The 19,631-nt window shown below is 40.8% G+C and overlaps 2 protein-coding genes across 5 annotated transcripts in view; one reads left to right on the top strand and one right to left on the bottom strand.

Annotated features, from left to right (window-relative positions):
- ak8 (adenylate kinase 8) overlaps nucleotides 1-16,762 on the bottom strand; it is a 37,039-nt gene extending 20,277 nt beyond the window's left edge. The window contains exons 1-9 of one of the 4 annotated variants that reach the window (XM_018759370.2): nucleotides 16,673-16,762; nucleotides 16,216-16,326; nucleotides 15,650-15,734; nucleotides 11,595-11,644; nucleotides 10,273-10,383; nucleotides 8,323-8,391; nucleotides 1,554-1,635; nucleotides 1,190-1,261; nucleotides 467-628 (exon numbers count right to left, since the gene is read on the bottom strand). In XM_018759370.2, coding sequence (XP_018614886.1) covers nucleotides 467-628; nucleotides 1,190-1,261; nucleotides 1,554-1,635; nucleotides 8,323-8,391; nucleotides 10,273-10,383; nucleotides 11,595-11,644; nucleotides 15,650-15,734; nucleotides 16,216-16,236 — 652 coding nt within the window. In that variant the 5' untranslated portion in view covers nucleotides 16,237-16,326; nucleotides 16,673-16,762. Of the gene's footprint in view, nucleotides 1-466; nucleotides 629-1,189; nucleotides 1,262-1,553; nucleotides 1,636-8,322; nucleotides 8,392-10,272; nucleotides 10,384-11,594; nucleotides 11,645-15,649; nucleotides 15,735-16,152; nucleotides 16,410-16,513; nucleotides 16,554-16,672 lie in introns of those variants that run through there. The other 3 variants (XM_018759367.1, XM_018759369.1, XM_018759368.1) reach the window with 3 other exon arrangements.
- Nucleotides 16,763-16,982: 220 nt separating this feature from the next.
- On the top strand, nucleotides 16,983-19,620 carry spaca9 (sperm acrosome associated 9). The gene is made up of 3 exons (XM_018759371.1): nucleotides 16,983-17,153; nucleotides 17,252-17,448; nucleotides 18,460-19,620. Exons 1-3 carry the CDS (start codon nucleotides 17,001-17,003, stop codon nucleotides 18,800-18,802), a joined length of 693 nt encoding a protein of 230 aa, XP_018614887.1. The 5' UTR covers nucleotides 16,983-17,000; the 3' UTR covers nucleotides 18,803-19,620.
- The last annotated feature ends 11 nt before the right edge of the window (nucleotides 19,621-19,631 follow it).

The raw sequence follows: 19,631 nt of genomic DNA, 5'->3' as shown, positions 1-19,631 counted from the left end.
TTATTTTGTCAAGTGAGGCAGAATAATACAGAGACAGGTTGTATTCAGATGGCTCTAATGGCCTTGTTGACGACTGTTCATCCTAGTGGAGGGCCACACGGGGCGCTCCTTGCCTGTGGCTCTGCCTTGGGCAATCCCCCTCAGCCGTCAGGAAGGCTGACAAGGAGGGTAAATCTGGCCTCCCAGTGGGCCTACCGCAACACTGGCCTCCCACCAACAGATGGTGCTGCAAACCTGGCGAAAGAGGCTTGCTGATGCTTGTGAAGTTTGGCAGTTGTACCTGGCACTCAATTACGTCTTCTTACGCCTTTGTCTTCTTACATAAGACAATATCTCTAAAATGACAGGCTGCTAGTTTCTGTGTGTGTGTGTGTGTGTGTGTGTGTGTGTGTGTGTGCATTTTTTATTTATTTATTTTTTTACTAACTCCATGTTACTCAACATCCAGGTACAACAACAACTTTACCTTGTGCAAACACCTCATCCTGGGATTGGTCAGATTTAACAACCTTAAGACAGTTCTTGTACGTCCTCTGCAAGGCGTGTGCCTCCTGGTGGTACTTTATTAGCTGGGAGGCAATGTCGTCTTCTGATAGAAACCCCTGCTGCTGCTCTAACTTCATATCCACTGGGCTCCAGAACATGACAAGGGGAGATGAAACGAGAAGGGTGGGGTAGAAAATATGAGTCAATGAAACTACAAAACTGCTGTACTGTCATAATGTGTCATAATCTGACTGTGGGTATTGCTTTGTTTATTGCTGGTATGAATTTGTATTTTTAAATCTCCATATACCTGAGGAGCTCATAGAAAAGAAATATTTTCATTTCTGATATACTGAGACTATGTGCAGCCATCTACAGAAACAGGCAAAGTGAGACACTTGAACAATGGAAACTGAGATGGCAATTATAGGATACAGCACAACCTCACCATAACAAATCTGCTGGGACCCAAGGCTTTTGTTCATTATAGCCAGGCTTTGCTATACCCAAAGGACTTTTTTTATACAGAACCTTAGTTGGGATTCAGCAAAAATGTTCAATATTTCAGAGGGTTGGTAATAATGAAATGCATTATAACAAGGGTGTACTTTAAGCATACAAGGGCGATACAAGCTAGTCTCTGGCTTCTACATCCTCTTGGAAAAGACCGCCATCTTGTTACTGACAGGACCCAGGTTTTTACCTTCTGAGGCTGGATCCATTCTCTTAGCCAGGCTCCTCTTAATCAGGATTTCATCAGGAGCCTCCAACATCACTGAGAGAGATGAAGAAGTCCCTTTGTCACACAAAAATATATTCCTGCAGTAACTGAATTCTTGTTTCTAAAAAGCAGTGTCACAGGGTCACTTGAAAAAGAAAACTAAGTCAGTTTAGAAAAAACTGAAGTGTAGTAAGCGACAGCTGCAGTTATGCTCTTTAAAATTTGACAAAGAATAGTGGACATTAAGAAAACATTTACAGTTCAGGCAGAGCATTGTGGGGAACCTTCCTGAAAATTTAGGCAGTTGTAAGACACAGGGGACAGTGATGGGGTGTATGGCCCCTACCTACGTGTTCGGGGAAGATGCCAACTTCCTGTAAGAGCAAGGCCTCTTGTCGAGTATGGGGTATCCCCTCCAGCACCCAGCCCTGTAGATGCAGTACGGAGTGTGGACACACTAACAATATCAGCACACAAAAGGGGTGTAATAATTTCCAATAGGTTATGTAAACGGTTACTTGGTAAATTTTAGAAGGCTAGTAGGCCAGTGGTGACTGCAACATCAATGCCGTAGGTTTGACAGAAACGAGAGGTTAGTGTCTGAAATACAAGGCTTGGTGACCATCTAAATAAAAGTATTGAAGCATCTACAAGGTATCAAGGATGGGCATCAAACAAAAGCCAAGAACCTATAGCTGTGAAAGAGCAGCTCTGGCAAACCCGATTGTACATCCTTCTGTACACAATGTACATCATAAACATTTGTGCAGGAATGCTACAGCAGTGAATTGTGGGGATGCAACAATAAGAAATTTGTTAAGTACCCTGGGTTGACAGAGGGTAAGAACGCAGCACCTAAAATACATTTTCTCTGCTTTCTATAATTATAAAAGCACAGCTTCTTGCAAAAATAAAAATAAAATGAGTGTTAAAAAAAAGCAAAAAGGAGGGAATTAACTAAAGCAACAAAAATAAGTTGCTTTCTATAATTATAAAAGCACAGCTTCTTGCAAAAATAAAAATAAAATGAGTGTTAAAAAAAAGCAAAAAGGAGGGAATTAACTAAAGCAACAAAAATAAGTAAACACTATATCGGCAAGGTTAAAAATATAACATGAACATGCTTTTGTGGAAAAAACACTGTAATTATGCATTAACCATACATAGCTGCAAAAAAAAAAAAAAAAAAAACCAAATACACCTACATTATATCCTTAGGATCATTTCATTTTTCCTCCTTACAATCACACATTAAAATAATAAATGTATGGTATACGTATTTTTTTTATTTACAGTTGGACTCTATGATAACTAAGGAAAGAAATATGAGGAAGAAACAGCTTGAAGTTTCAGATTTGCACACAGCATGGCTTGCGGAGGGTTAAATTAATAAAGCCTTGAAAATGTGCCTAATTTTCCAGTTCCTATTCTCAATTCTCACTTAGCCATAAAAAGAACATAAGAAGAAGGAATACAGAATGCATATCATTCATTAGCTACAAATAAAAGAAATTCTCTCTAATAGTCCCCCAAATCCCAGAGCTTACTGCGCAATGGAGCGGGAAAGTAAAAAAAAAAAGAGAAGGAAGGCAAAGAAACCATTTCCCTCAAGTGCTTGTTAGGGCCAACTTATTATTGCAATGAATAATCTTAGAAATAAATAAATATCTAAAACAAACATTTATAGATCTAAGTATTATCAGAGGAATAGCGGGTTGGTTGCTCAGCCTCCGCGGCCTGTTTGAAATCTGCCTTTGTTTTCTGCTTTGATCTTGAGCTGTTAACCTATCCACTGCTTTACCTGATCCCCCACAGCTGTCTCCCACTTACTTTCCCAGTGCACATTTCCCTCCACACTGGAGCTGCCCACACTGTGCCTGGGGGGGCTGCAATATGTCACATATGCACAAGGCACTGACCTGCCTTAATAAGAAACCAGGTAAAGAGGGACTTAGAAATGTTGACAATGCTATAGTGTGTAAGAGTGAGCACCCTGCATCCAAGTGGTCATCCTCTCAGAGCTACAGGGTGTTATAATCGTTGCTGGGTAATTCTTATAATCTAGCTCCCTAGCGTCCCAATTATTAGTACTATGAAAGCCCATCTTCAGATTGAGAAAGAGAAAGAGCTATGCCCTATTAGTATTCAAAATGTTACAGCAGCTACAAGATACGTGTGGAGATTTGTATGCAATGTATGACTGCGAGGAGGTGAGAAAGGAACTATTAAATAGTGAATGTGTAGTAGCAGTGCATGTAAGCAGTACAGTGGTGTGCATGGTTATGATAACATTAAGGGTCACAGAATCAGTCAGAGCCAGTGATCTAGATTTAGAAGGAAAACGGAGGGGGGGAGGAGAAGAGAGGAGGAGAGAGGTCAGCATGAGCATTTAAATGCGCTAGTGAACAGGAGCATCAGTGTGAATCAAGAATTTGGGGTCTGATCTCTGTACCTCTGTTGTGCTCTCTTGAAAAAGCCCACCCCAAAATGTGGTGTCAAAGTGGCGAGTCATGGCACGGAGCCCAGGCCTACGTGAAATTCTAATGAATCATAGCCATGATCCCAAGCTCTAACTGACCCATGCGAGCACACACACACACACACACACACCCATAGCCCTTCAGCCTCCAGAGCCCACAGTGGCTCACTCCACTCCGTTTCATCACACATCAAAAGGGCCCACGGCCCTCAGCTCAGACAGGACCTGGAGACTGTAACATCTGCAGCGGGGGGCCGTATCACAGGAGGGACATGCGTGGAGCAGATGTCGCAGGGCGCTGAACAGCAGGCTGGCAAGGCCACGGGGAGTAGCGCTCGACAAGCTGAAGAGATCCCCGTGCAGCCTGCTGCTCCTCCTGCGCAGAGAGCTGTGAGCCCAGACCCACGGCCTGCTGCGGCCCCCCTTTCCACTCCACAATTAGGCAATTAGTCACCCTGCCGCTAATCAGCTCATCATTGTCTGTGTGTTTTTTCTATTAAAAAGGCATGTCCTCCATGGGCGGTCTCTGAGGAGCCTTCTTTCCCTGTTATTCAATTTCAACCTTTTTCTCTCCGTGAACAATGTCTCCATGCAGTAATTGCAAACCAGAATACAGGGAGGCATACAGGCAAGGGGAAAAATTACCACGGGCAAAAAAAAATATACAAAAAGAATTATCCAGAGTATAAATTTAAATCACAAAATCTACTCTTTTTTAAAGAAATCCAAATAGGATACGCAAAATTTTGTCCTGTTTTTGATTTGGCCTGTATAATAAAATATTAATACATTTTTGCACTGCATCATTTAGAAGTTCAGTGAAGTGTTTTGATAACAAAGTGTCTCAAAAAAAACAGCTAACAAAAGTGCCGCTTTAGGCAAAACCAGCTTGTCTCCTTTTTCTAAAAGAATGACAGTAAAAAGAGAATTAATAGAATTCATTGTGTATTTTGACCGTAAAGATATTATATAATACTTTACACTGAATAATGCTAATATAATGAGTTCAAATGTAAAATCTTAAGGTAAATGGTTATAAAAATTCTAAAACGGGAAAAACAAGAATCTTCTGTGTTTGTCAAATTTGTGTATACATATGTGTATGTATATTTAACCATACACACACATACATCCACATGTATAAACTGTATGTTGTGTGTTGTATATATGTGTGACTGTAGGCAGTGTTCATAAATGTAAAAAAAAAATTTAAGCTCTTGTTTGCACTACGCACAACTGTGTACCAATAAGCATATTTTTCCAACTTAAAAATAGAATTACAGACAGCCTTCACTACCTCAAAGCACTGTTTTATGTAAAATCTCATTAGACGAGTGACTGACACAAGTCCCTTGCTATTTTTTATTAAGTTCTTCCTAATTTGAGTCTACCTCAGTATTAATGTAGTTGTTATTTCACTTTACTGCTTAGTTCATTATAATACTTCCTCTCATTTTTTTCCCCTCTGTGATTTCCCGATAGAATACCAGTCCAAAGTTTTACAAACAGGAGCCTCATGAGAGAGGAAAAGAGACATAAAAGTTGGGAAAGTGCTGCCAGACAGATGAACCCAGCGACCTAGATTACAAATGATTAACATTCAAAGTTGTTTAATTTGAAGAACAGGTAGACAGAGAACGCGTATCAGTGCGCATGCGCATACACATACACATACACACTCACACACACGCACGCACGCACGCAGGTATGCTAACGGCGCAGTAATTAAGCCGAGGAGTCTTGACACAGGCTCTGATGCGATGTGTCAATCACTCACTTGTTAGCACACTAACATGCACACGAGAAGGCAGCCTACGAGATGAAGGAGCCCTCGTCTCTGACGGAGCGACTTCCGCCTGAAGCTGAAGCAGTCTGAGCAGCTTTGTCTGGTGGGTGAAAGCGCCCTGCAGCTACAGAGAAATAGCCTCTATTCCAGGCTGAATTCCCTGCATTTATCTACATTAACAAGAAATAAATTGATAAATATCATCAGACACTTAGCCTGAGGGGATAAACATCCATTACCAGATTAAAGGAAATAATAATCATAAACTACTAAGCTTAAAAGGTGAGAGTTAAAGGATGCCAAGTGAAAAAGTTTAGTAATTTATTCAGCTCAAGCAAAGCAATTTGCAGAGTTTAGAAAGGAAAAAAAGCTGCTTTCAGTTTAATGAAATACATATTTTTTTCTCTAGCAACACAGAAGCTGACACTTCAGAAAGAAGATACCCATCAAGAAAATTGATGCTGTGTGTTTTGATTGCAGGCATATTAATTGTGGAGTAAGATGGCAGGATGAAAGACTTGCTTTTTTTGCTATGGAGGAATCAGTGTGGGGTATTTCTGTGACACTGCTGCTACGATCAGTGGGAGGTGGAGGAGGGGCAATGGCAGCTTGAGGAACCTCTCAAAGAGTCATCATGTTCATCAGAAATGGACTCGATCCTCTGGGACAGGGGTAGGTGCCCCACAGGGAATGCAGGTGTACATATGCAACTGGGCCTATTAAAGAAAACATACACAAACCGATCAAATAAAAAAATGCACGCGTTGCTTCTAATTCTGCTCATCTTGAAATTGAAACTAGTTTACTTCCCAAGGTTACCGCCATCCTGCAGCATATGCAAGTTCACAGGTTCGTTTTTCTATCCCAATGTCCAAAGTGTAGTAGCATGCATGACACATCATGAAGTATGAGGACACATTATTATTGTTAGGGTCTCAGTCAGTATTTTAACGTGAAAAATTTGTGCAATAGTGACATATACCAAAGTCCTGATATATAGACAACATAGCCATGCATGTTAATTGTTTACATATCCTTGCGGTTCATGTTATACAGCATAAGGACATTTTCAACAAACAACAAAGTTAAGTAAACACGGGGTCACTGGAATGGTCCCGTCGTAAGTGAAGGACCACCTGTGTAGTTCTCACAGAAAAAAAAATTTTTGCCGCCATCATTTTGACATCATATCTTTCAGGGGTGGGTCCAGATAGGTAATTTTAGGGTAACAGAAAAGTAGCAGGTAGATCCAGTTCAGTGATTTTACCAAAAGAGGTGTGAAGAAATATTTGTAGAACGTCTTACATGGTAACAAAGAAAATATCCTCCACTAATATCTCCACCAATGGGCAACCCAGGCTCTAGGTGACTCTACACCCACGTATCACCCTCCCTCCCAAACAGAACCCAGATTTGACATATTGGTTTTCTAACTATGTGTTTACTTCCATTATAGGCTCCCATGACCGCTGAAGCCCACTGTTAGCCCCGAGGCAAAGCAGCAGGGCTTGGCTTGTTGCACTCTTTGATCATCGTTCAGCTGGTATATTAGCATATGCACACTCTCTTCCTCTGCTTGCCCTTCTGTCTGCTGAAAAGTCGACAGCCAAGCTCTCCTGACGATAAATAAAAAGCACCTTTCCAAGTGCTGAGTGCTGGCCAGTGAATGAATAACAAACAGTGTACCATTCCCACGCTACTTCTTACCTCTGTCACCAGGACACTGCTCTCTTCTGTCAGCACAAGACCACAGACACACTGCTTTGAACACCAACAACACACCCTATATGGTTTCATGTAACTGTTATTTATCAGACACCTTTGTCCGAAGAAACTTAAAATGTTATGTTTATTCATTACATGTATTCATTTAGTAGATGCTTTTCTCCAAAGCGATGTACATCTCATAATGTACCCTTCCCTCCCATGTTTCTGTACTAAACAACTTACAATTATTTACCAATTTACACAGCCTTGTATTTTTTACTGTACCAGTTCAGACTAAGAACAGCAGGAGTGGAGACTTGATCTCAGGCCTTTCGATTGCACAGCTCTTAACACCTGCAATACCTGATTCCTCACAAATGCTTACCACACTCACAAATACTGTTGTCACAAAGAACTTTTTTTACTGACATCAGTTTCCTCATAAAATATTATACTGTACAATTACTCAGAACAAAATATGAACCAAAACAAACATCTAAGCCACTTTGACAGATATTTGATGTGTAACAGCTGCTATTACACCTAAAGAACCAGAACTCAAATAATTGTATATATTTAAATATTCCTTCCTCCTATTAATTACAAGTAATTTAGTATTAATACATGCAATTAGTATGAAAAGGAGGGTCAGTTAGATCAAGAGCACAACAGCTATAAAACAGAGACCAATGAAGAACTTCCACCTGCTCCTCCAACCTTCTGACATACCCTGACTGGTTAAATGTGCTTCCCCTTAGCAAGATGAATCCAATTTATTGTCTCCACAGTTTTAACTTGCTTCTCAGCTGATAATGTAAAACAAGACCAGATGGTGTCACACAAAAATTAGAGCAACACTGATATGGATAGATGGATGGATGATTGCACATTTCCTTGCACAAAAAAAAGAGGGCACATAAACCTCAGACATCAGCGTTACACCTCAAACTGATGAAGAGAAACACTCATCATGTCTTTTCAACCTATCTCTACTCCGAAATAAGCAGGATGTTAGACAAACCAGTGTTTGTGACTGAACTTCAAAACAATGATGTAATTACATGTGCTTGTTTGCATATGTTTGTCTTTGAGAGTGTAATGTAATTTACGGTTAAGGGTTTGAAAAGACAAAAGAGACCTTACTTGTCTGATGCAATCCACCTTTGAGAGGCATTGTTGAATCAGCTTGATCCAGAGCTCACAAGGGATTTCCTAATGGAAGGGCAAGAGATAGAGTGCAACGGAGGGTGGAGGGGGGGTCAAATAAGAAAAGAGGGGACATTAGAATTTTAATATTCATATTCTCACATCAAAAGAAATTCCTCTTTCTGCACCCCCTGCCATCATACCCTTCTTTGCCTCCCTACACATGGGAACAGATTACTGCGCACACACACACACACACACACACACCAGTGTAAAATACAGCAACTCGGGTGTGCAAGCTTTATTGGGTAACGTGAGTGGGATTTTCTATATTAGGGGTGAAGGGTTTGTTTTGACAGGCGGTCCCACAGGGTCGGCGACGTGGATCTTGGCGCTGACCGTGCTCAGTGGGGTGCACAGAGCGTGTCTGAGGTGGAGTGGGGCAGGGCGAGATGGGAGAGAGGGGGCTCAGTGTCGGCTGCCAGGCCCGCTTTGAAGTATCACCTTGAGAAAGGAGCCGGCGGCCGGAACTCTCCCTGTCGCTTCACATCGCTCCCTCTCCTCACAGCGCACCTCTCATTCACAGACTTTACACCACTCTCAAATCAGTCTGTACTTCGCTACTGTGTCATTTAATAACTCTCCATTAAATTCAATTTTGTCAGTCCTGTACTTTAAAGTACTTGTGCAGATGTATTAAATATAACAACATCCTGCATTTACATGCAATTCCAACAGAATCTTGTTTAAAAAACATTTAGGTTTTATATATAACCTGATATAAACTGGTCCATAACTGACCAAAAAGGTCCCTTCCCAAACACAAAGAGCATACACCAGGCAGAAAGGATTCTCCAAACTAAAGCATCTTTCTCGCATTTTATCAAATTCTTTAAGAATTAGAGGTATCAGTGACAGGTATAAAAACAGCACAAAAAAGCATAAAGAACTGTTCTATTCATAAAGTGCGGAAAAAATCCATTAAAGTTCTATATCACAAATGTCAATTTCAGCCTGGCTGATTAACTCTGACATTCATGGCCTTTCATCTTTCTTTCCATCAGAGTTTTTAATCAGATTACCCCAAATCGGCATCTTTTAATGGCCCTTTTTTAAAAAAAACTCAGACAGTGGATGATAATTAAAATAATTAAACCGCAGGGATTGGCATTTCCAGATTCTTCTCACTTTTTTCTGGCTGTGCTTCCGTACAGATTCAAAGTATGGAGTGCAACACCGCCCTCATTAAATTGCAGTGTCTCTCCTCTCAAAGGTCCAACTAAACAAGCCTCTTTTCTCCTCATCAGCAGCCAATGTTCAGCTTGATCTAACTGTCTACATTAGAAACTGGGGGAGGGCAAATGTATAAACAGGCTTTATAAAGAATACTTATCAAGTCTACTTTAGCATATTTTACATACAGCCAGATAAAAAAGAAAACATCTTCTACTTAACCATTATTTATTTATGCATTTTAAGCTTTTAATGAGGACAAATTAAATAATTTTCAAGATTGTCAGGAAGCATGCTTACTAAAAAAGTTTTGTATTCTCTGTAGCGTTTGCCAAAGCAGAGTGAAATCAAACACAGTATTTGCACTTTTCTTACAGTGTGAGTCAACGCCCATTTCAACCTTTAAAACTAACGTAAAACTGCTTCCATACACAATTACACAATGACATGCTTTTGTGTAGTTCTGCCAAGAACAGTTTGTTAAAAGTGTATACAGTGAAAACAACATCAAGACTAGAAAGAGTTAACTAAACAAACCAACTTGATAATTGCTCAAAGAATTTTAAAAGGGCTAAAAGAAAAGACTGTTTTTGGATCACACAGATGCACTGGCGCATCCAGGTATGCATGTCACTTTGTGGGTGTCTAGCTTGCATCCCTGTAGGACATGTAAATCTGCTCGAGTGTGTTTTTGTGGCCCATGTATGCCCTCACCTTTTGGATGTCTCTGAGGTGCCTTGCCTCCCTGGTCAGTCTCGTGTCCTCCTTCAACACATTGCTGGCAGTGATGTGAACGGCTTTGGTGTGCTCACACAGCTGGACGGCCTGGAGCAGCAGAGTAGGGGTGTTAATCGCAGCTTTGGCTGCAGGGCCCAAGTATGGTGCACGCTAGCTCTCTAAAGCAACTTACAATATTATGTTACTTACAATTATTTACCCATTTATATAGCAGGATTATTTTACAGGAGCAATTCAGAGTAAGTACCTTGCTCAAGGGCACTATACAGCTAGAGGTGGGAAATGAACCTGCGACCTTTGGGTCCAAAGGCAGCAGCTCTAACTATGCTATGCTACCAGCTGTCAGCATTTTGTTGCCATTTCCTTGACAACTTCTGTTAGGCTGGTAACCATTGTATTTTACATTTACATTTACTCATTCAGCAGATGCTTTTCTCCAAAGCGACCTACATCTCAGAGAAAATACAATTTGTGCATTTCATTAGGAGAAAGAGAGACATAGTTGCAGACGTGTGATTCTTAAGTAAACTTAGTTTGTTTCTTTCCACTTTATGTACCAATGTTCATCAGACGAGTAGGTGCATAAAATGCAGAATAGAAGAATAGACGAATCCATTGTTTCTGTCTATCCGCACAGCTACATGACAAGAATGCGCGCTGGGAAAAAGCGGTATTTTTAAGGTTATGTACAAAAACCCAAATATAAAGTACATTATGTTATTGTGGGACTGCTCCATTAGCTATCTTTTTAACATTTCTTAAGAGTTTCATTATTTTACAGTATGCATTCATATTTGTTCATCTTTTGAATCTTCATTACAAATCTTCAGCTACAAAAACACCATGTAGGCGTGTATACTACCAAAGCATTCCATTAAAAATGTTCACTAAAAATTAGATTTAAGAGATATTTCTTAAAATACACACCTCCCCTGACAAAACATTATCCTCAAAGAGAAACTCCCTTCCTGCAACCACATAACTATATCAACTGTTATCACTTTACCAAATATTTTTTAAAGTAGAAAGAGAAAATGAATTCCTTTTCATAACAGACATGTAAAATTCATACATTTCTTTGAGAAATCTGAAGAGTAATTTTACATTTGTGTCAAGATCCAATTCTCAAGAACACTCAAAATCACAAATTAGTCTGAATTCCCTTGATGCCCAATTATTTTACATCAATTCTCTGACCACTTGGAATGCGCTTGTAAATTAATCATAGTCTTTGACTTAGTCACTAAGTACATATGCACCCTTTTGATAACTTATACGATAAGTTAAATTATACTCACGATTGTCCTTTTCCCTGATGCTGGAGGACCCAACACCATAATCCGGGGAACTGAAAAGGAATAATAACTATCCATAAAAAATGGACATTCTCAAGCTAGATTTTCTTTTTGTCTGAGAACTATAACTGCAGTGAGACTCTCTAACATTTTTTTTCAAAATTCACAGATTGAAGAAAATATGAGAATATGAAGTTACGTGTTTAATGTTCTAAGTTGTTTTAATTTATTTTGACACCATATTTCCAGTCTACATTTACATTTATTCATTTAGCAGATGCTTTTCTCCGAAGTGAGGTACATTTCAGAGAAAAAACAATTCGTGCATTACATTAGGAGAAAGAGAAACATAGTTGCAGACATGAGATTCTTAAGTAAATCTAGTTTGTTTCTTTACACTTTATGCACCGATGTTCATCACACGAGTAGGTGCATAAAACTCAGAACTGACGAATCCTGATCACCTTGCTACTTTTTTTCTTTTTTTTTTTTTTTTTTAAAAAAAGGTACACAAACATTTACATACAATACAGGAGTAGTGGCTGTGTAAAGGCAGTTTCTTCTATGTAGCAACAACGTAAAGAAACAATGTATGTATTCATAGAAAGAGCATAACTGAGAAACATACCACAGTGCAGTTACTGAAAGTGTTTGTACAGTGTTACAAACACACACACACACACACACACACACACACACACACACACACACACACACACACTGTCTGAAGCCACTCATCCCAAGCGGGGTTGCAGCGAACCAGAGCCTAACCCGGCAACACAGAGCACGAGGCTGGAGAAGGGGACACAGCCAGCACAACAAGCCAGTCCGTCGTACGGCACCCAAGCCATGCCCGCTGCACCACCGCGCCCCCCCAGTATTACACAATAAATCTTATTTATCTAAAGATATGTTGCACAAGTCTCATGGGAGTTAAAAATGATAAATGGGAAAAAAAATAGTGCAAACTGTGTTTTTTCTTTCACTATTTTATAACCTGTCTCTTCAGTTATGGATAAAAGTGTTTCCAATAAATGCAGAGGTAAGACATTCAATATTATCAACAAACACAGGTATCAAAAACTAAGGCACACATTTTAACTGAAAATCTGAAAATAACTTCATAAATGTTTCTGGCAACTAAAGTGTAACTGTTTCTTTCAAGCCAAATTCAGACTTATCAAAAGTCAAGTATTTCAGCAGCTGAATGTAGAATTTTATTGTGAATTAGTTATATCAAGTTTAATCTTAGTTCAGTTACTGGCTAGAGTGAGAATTGAAATAAATTACTTAGTATTGCTTAGTGTCTGACATGAAGGTAAATGTGCCTTTTGAGGACACTGATGGTGTGAATTACTATAGTTTTCACTGCTGGGGCTTCAGCGTTGAGCCAGAGAGCTCCTCTATAGACTTTATAGACTTATTTAGAGGCACATTGCCATCTAGTGGTCATGTGGTGTTACTACAGTCAGCTATTCCAAAGCTGTTCACTGTGAAAATAGTGGAACATACATGGAGGTTTACAAAGCAAGATAAAATGTTCCTTACAATCCCCCTGCAGGTCTTCAATTGTCTATATTGGGATTTTACATCCATTCATCTTTAGTAACCACATGTCCTGGTCAGGGTTGCAGAGGTCTGGAGCCCATCCCATAATCACCAGACGCAAGGCTGAACAGGGGTGGTTACATCCTGGACGGGATGCCAGTCCATTGCAGGGTTGTATTGGAATAATGACAGTGATATAATGGAAACCCTTCATCTTTTGTGGGATGAAGGAAGTGGAAATTTACTTTTGCACACTGGGCTCCATAGTTTCCCATTATCTATGTGTATATTAAAATTTGGTGATTGGAGAGGCTATGAAAACGCATTTTTCTTTATTGTGGTGGTGCTCATGAAACCAGTGTTGAATCTGTTCAGCATTTCACACTTGGTTTTTGCGGTCTTTGAATATGGGAGCAATGCAAGGAAACTGTGTTCTTACCACAGAAAGTATCTGATGTCCTAAAATAGTTTCCTTGCTTGGTATACAAAACTAACATTGGACAGAGAAAGTTAAATACCTGCCCATTCCACTCTCATATTCGGTGTGTTTGACAACAGACAATGTTGATTTTCTTCACACATAAAGCTATCCAGATAGTGAAGATAGTAACAGGCAGCTTATTTGACTCCAGCTTACATTTCTGCATATTGCTCTTGGATACACATGGTTTCTGAACAGCATGGGGAGGAGGGGTAAGAGCCACTGAGTTGGATGGTGATTTTTCCATTGCTGTCTTCTGTCTTCTATGCATGCCTTTAAACTATAAACACTGGGAGAACACGCAAAGTCCACTCACCCTGAACTAGATTCAAACCTACACCTGGGACTGCACAGCATTTTGAAGCAGCAGCATTATCTGCTGCACCACAGTGCCGCCATCCCTAGCACATGTACCAGCTTTGCATTTATTCAGTGTTGTGCTGACTTCCAAGGCTGCTATTTTCCAGTAACCATCCTGCTAAGTGCCTGCCTGTCCCTCCTGGAAAGCTCCAACTTGCGCACTTTTTCTGCTTCAGTTTTTCCTTGTTTGTTATTTGTGATCATGATTTGTGACACTGTTCCCCTTGTCACATTAAACGGTTTCGCAGTTTTAATATACCTGAAATGCAGACCTGAATTATTTTTGTCTCAAACTACTAGCTGTCTTGGAGAGCTTTATAAACTCATGTATTAAAGCTCTGAGAGTCAGAATTCTCTTACTGTTGACACATTCTGCTAATGGGTACTCAAATTTCAAAGACTCCCTTGTGCAGCTACCTTTCTAATTGGGATTTCACTACTTCAAGTTTAGAGCTCTTATAGCAGGTGGCTAACAACTGGTCAGCTATTGGCGGCTTGAAAAAGGCTAGTAATAGTGCTCGGTGTAGTATACATAGGTGCGATTGAAACTGCCAGGATATGTACTCCCCTTTTTACATCTATGCATAACTGTTTTCCATCCATCAACAACTGCTTGTCCCAAGCGGGGTTGCAGCTAGCCAGAGCCAGCAACACAGGGCGGAAGGTCAAAGGGACACACCCAGGACACCAGTCTGTCGCAAGGCACCCCAAGCAGGGCTCAAACTGCACACCCACCATACAGCAGGCACCAGCTGAACCCACCACACCACCACACGATAACTGTTCTGTTGCTATTATCTTACCCATCCCATTTTTGATACCATTTTACCAAAACTATCATGTCTGGTAACAGTGTAATCTCTCAGCTACTCCCCAGAAGTGTAAAAAGTTTTCATCAAACTCGGTCCAACCAGATCTTTCCCTTTTGGTTCAAGGCTCCGACTTTCAGGAAGACCCCCAGCCCCATGATATGTGTTTCTCAGACTGTGGACAAGTCTTTAAATTCACCTGGTATTGTAGTGGTTAGAGATGCTGCCTTTGGACCCAAAGGTTACAGGTTACAATCTCGCCTTCAGCTGTAGCGCCACTGAGGAAGGTACTTACTGTAAGTAGCTTAACACTAGAAGTTGCTTTGGGTGGCATGGTGGCACAGTGAGTAGTGCTGCTGTCTCATAGCGCCTGGGTGGTGCGAGAGGACATGGGTTTGATCCCTGCTCAGTCTGTGTGGAGTTTTCATGTTCTCCCCGTGTCTGTGTGGGTTTCTTCTGGATGCTCTGGTTTCCTCCCACAGTCCAAAGACATGCTGTTCAGGTTCCCCCATAGTGTTTGAGTCACAGAGAGAATGTGTGTGTGTTCCACTGATGTATGGATGAGTGACCCAGTGTAAGTAGTGTATCTAGCAGTGTAAGTCACCTTAGTGAATAAGGTGTGTGGGCTCATAACACTACATAGAGTTCATTGGAAACTGCTTTGGAGAAAAGCATCTGCTAAATAAATAAATGTAAATTCATACAGAAACTTACAGTCATAGTGGTTTCTTAACAGACTCTATATGTAGCAGACTATTATGAAATGTAATCCCTTTCGGGATGCGATTCTCAGAAAAGAAGGCGCGCTGAGGGAAATGTGCAGTGTACACAGTGTGTGGAATGGCGGGATTTGAGCTCACCCTCCGTTCGGCCTCTGCTGAGCAGCTCGATCAGGTACTCAATGGGCTCTTCTGGCTTGTCCACCATGAGGCTCCTCACCATGCACTACAGGAAAAAAAAGCACACAGCTGCATGAACTCTGCATCTCTTCAGGATTTTTATTTATTTTTTTTAAACATTATTGCTGATCTTTACCTCACACTTTCTCCAGGCTTACTTACAGTGTTGGATATATCATTATCATCTTTACAATCAATGATACACCTAGTATTTACACAGCTGGGTATTCTTACTGCATCAGTTCAGGATACCTTATCCAGCGTACAAGTAGGGTTGAGATTCGAATCCAGAACCACCATTATTTGATTATTTAATATTTTATAAGTACCTCAGCTGAGGTAAATCTATGGACGAGACGGCAACGTTGCTAAGCGAACGAATGTGAATAGACGTTGAAGAGAAGTTAAAGGTGGAACAATTCTGACTTGTAGAAGTTCGTTAGCTTGCGTGTTATTTCTTTCACCTGAAGCAAATCAAATATTTCATGTTTCTCCGCATAAAGTGCCATTTCTGGCGGGATCCTCACGCGCTCCGCGGCCCCGTCCATCACAGCAAACGTCGTCTTTTTCTTCACCGTGAGTTACAGAGTGTGACAGGAGGAGAAACTCAGCCGGAATTCGTCTTCGGCTCAGCACGTCTGTATTTATTAGAGAAAAATAGGAGCATAATCAGGAAAAAATATAAACATAACAACTCGTCGGCTACCGATATTTATTTTATTAGTCGTACTAGTACAATACATAACAGTTGTATATGCAACTTTCTTTAGGTTTCAGTTTTTTTCAATGTTTTCTTTACGTCAAGGTAGGACATTAGACACTGACTGAGACGTTAGACACAATGTGTCGGGTAACTGACGATAAGGTCACAAAAAAGACCATTATTAGCGCTATGAGGGTTACGGGCGGGTTTCTAACAACACGGCGCTGCCAACGAACGTCTCGTGACGTGTGTCAAGTCCGCGCGCCATTTCGCACATTTACCGTCATAACCGCTCTTTCGCTGTAGTTTTCGCGCAAGGCTCTTCTGAGGAAAGGGCAACAGGTTTCCGGCGCTTTATTTGTCCGCCAGGCGAAGGGTTTCACCGTTGCCAGGCCACGTCTCGCTGCCTAGCGACGGTAAACAACAGTGGCGCTTAATGTGGAACTCACTCGATCCGGAATAACGTGTATAATTCTCGGAGAATCGAATGACCTTTCATCTCATTCACTCTTCATATTAGTATTTATTACACATTTTACCAGCAAAGAAAAGTATGATTTCTCACATTAAAGGGTTCAGGAGTGTGTGATTGAGCTGAACTGGTTCACCATGGGCATGGCTGAGGAGGTGAAGGAGAAGCTGAGGGTCATCCAGCACAAGGTGAAGATCTTCAAGCAGCAGCAGTTCATCTTCGTTGCTGCTCTGGAGAGATCACGGGAGCATGCGCGCCACAAGACCCAGCCAGTCTCTTCTGTTGCACAGGTGCGGGGTGGTGTCTTCAACCATGCGTCTCATGTTGTTTTTTTTTTTTAAAAAATGTGGACCTTTGCAAAGGATTGCCATCCATTGTTTTTCCACAGGTTCAGGCTTACATGGACCACCACTGCAGTAATGTTACAGATCACCGCATTTTCTCACTCTTCCTGGAGATTGTGGGTGAACTCGATGAGCTACTGCAACTTTTGGCAGCCCAAGGGAGCAAGTCTGCTGGCAGCAGCCTGGAAGCATGCAAGGCACTTCTCAGGCCCAGCTTTGACATCAGCAAGCTTCGGGCTAGGTGGGTGAAAGTTAATTGGTTCATGGGGTTAAATTACATGCTCTCATGGCGACAAAACTTCCACCTGTTACATGAGTAGAAGATAGGATAGTGAATAAGGAAGGTTGCCTGTTCAGCTGATTGAACTGATTCATTTTCTTTCTCACTCATCTTCAGCAGGCTTACAGTGGTTCAGAGTCTATCCCAGAAGCATAGGATGGTAGGCAGGACACACCCTGGATGGGGGACCAATCCTTTACCAGCTAATGACTCAGCCATTAATTTATGGCACAGTGGCACAGAGAGAAGTGCTGCTGTCTCACAGTGCCTGGATGGTGCGGGAGTATATGGGATTGATCCCTGCTCAGTCTGTGTAGAGTTTGCATGTTCTCCCTCTATCTGTGTGGGTTTCCTCCCACAGTCCAAAGACATGCTGTTCAGGTTCCCCCATAGTGTATCTAGCAGTGTAAGTCACCTTGGTGAATAAGGTGTGGGGGCTGATAACACTACACAGAGTTCATTGGAAGTTGCTTTGGAGAAAAGCATTTACTAAAATTTAGCAGACACTTCTTTCCAAAGCAACTTTATTTATACAGCTTGGAAATTTTAATGGAGCAATTTAGGGCAAGTACCTTGCTCAAGGGTACTACAGCTGGAGGTGCGACTCAAACCTGCAACCTTTGGGTCCAAAGGCAGCAGCTCCAACTGCTATTCCATCAGCTACCCCATTTACACCTAGGGGTAAAGCAGAGCACCCAGAAGAAACATATGCAAAGATGGGGAGAACTCCACACATACTGAGCCAGATTTGAACATACTTCCAAACTTACAGCAATGACGCTGTAAGGCATTATTGCTATCCGCTGTGCCAGCATGCCTCCCTTAAGAACTGCTCTTTTCTTATAAAAATATTCACCTTGATGTCATAAATGGTCTGAGCTGGAAACTGCTTTGGATGAGCCAATTAAGTGTAAAACATTACAAAAGACACTTATCAAGGTTTAAACATACATGATCCTCTCTCACTTGCAGTTACCTGCATGATGAGGTGAACCGGCTGAGTTGCAATGAGGCGAGAAACTACTATGGTGGAGTGGTGAGCCTGATTCCTTTAGCACTGGAACATCTGACAAAGGCAGCCAGCTCCAACACTGTCCAATACTGGGAGGATATCCATGCCAGCACCCCAAAATCTGAATTTCTAAAGACTGCATCTCAGCAACATTCTGGCAGCTTTGAAAGAGAGAAAGTGTCTGATGAAGCCACAGCTACAGGGAACAAGTGTGATCATTCAAGTAAACCTGTTAGCAAAAGGCTAGGAAGATGGCACATGGGCAAACCAGCCTGGAGACCACCAGGACGAACAAGGATCTAAAGTTCTACATATTTTATGTAAATGTGATTATTACATTCATGATTGCTTTATTTCATGAGCTACCTTGCATGTAATGTTAAAGAAGCTGTAGCTGTGAGAGTGAAACAGACCAGTAATTTGTCATTCCGTTTAAGTCCAAGTGTATTTACTATTGTTGATATAAGTGTATTATTTGTGCTTGAGAAAAGCAAACTTGCAACCTTGTAATAGTGACAACTACCATATTCTTGGACACAAAATGTGTTTTTCTTATAGGCATTCATTTAAAAGTATTTCTCAACCTCTTTCATTTGTTCATAACAGGCTAGAAGTAGGGAACTTTACAGTTACTGACTGTTCACACTCTAGTGTGAACTAAGAATTGTAAATAAATTAGGAATCATGGCTCCAGAATAAAAAAACACTTTAACCAATACCCATTTATCAGCCAAACCAAAATACAAAAATCAAAGATGACAATGCAATAATGGAAAATAAAGATACCAAAAGAAAAAACCAAGTGCAAAACATTGGATTATTTTATTTATCATTCACAGTTAAACACAAGCAACTGCTTTCAGAACTAGAATGTTCAGAACTCACTATGCCACACCCATGAAGGAATCCCCATTAATGATCATTTCAGATTGTACCGTACCATAGTCCCTTGGTTCACCATAGTTCTATTGGCATTAAAAGTGAATTGTTGTGCATGCTTAGAATAGAAAGGCAGACTGTATAACCGCAAACGTTCAGTGGACAACAGGATTTGTATTAAGAAAAGAATATTTTAATCTAACGATTATGGAATACTGCTTTTTTCCCTTTAAATCTATTAAACACAAATACA

This window comes from Scleropages formosus, chromosome 17 (assembly GCF_900964775.1).
Source record: "Scleropages formosus chromosome 17, fSclFor1.1, whole genome shotgun sequence".
Taxonomy (NCBI): domain Eukaryota; kingdom Metazoa; phylum Chordata; class Actinopteri; order Osteoglossiformes; family Osteoglossidae; genus Scleropages; species Scleropages formosus.
The sequence above is the reverse complement of the archived record's forward strand: the minus strand, read 5'-3'. Positions and strand labels throughout refer to the sequence as shown.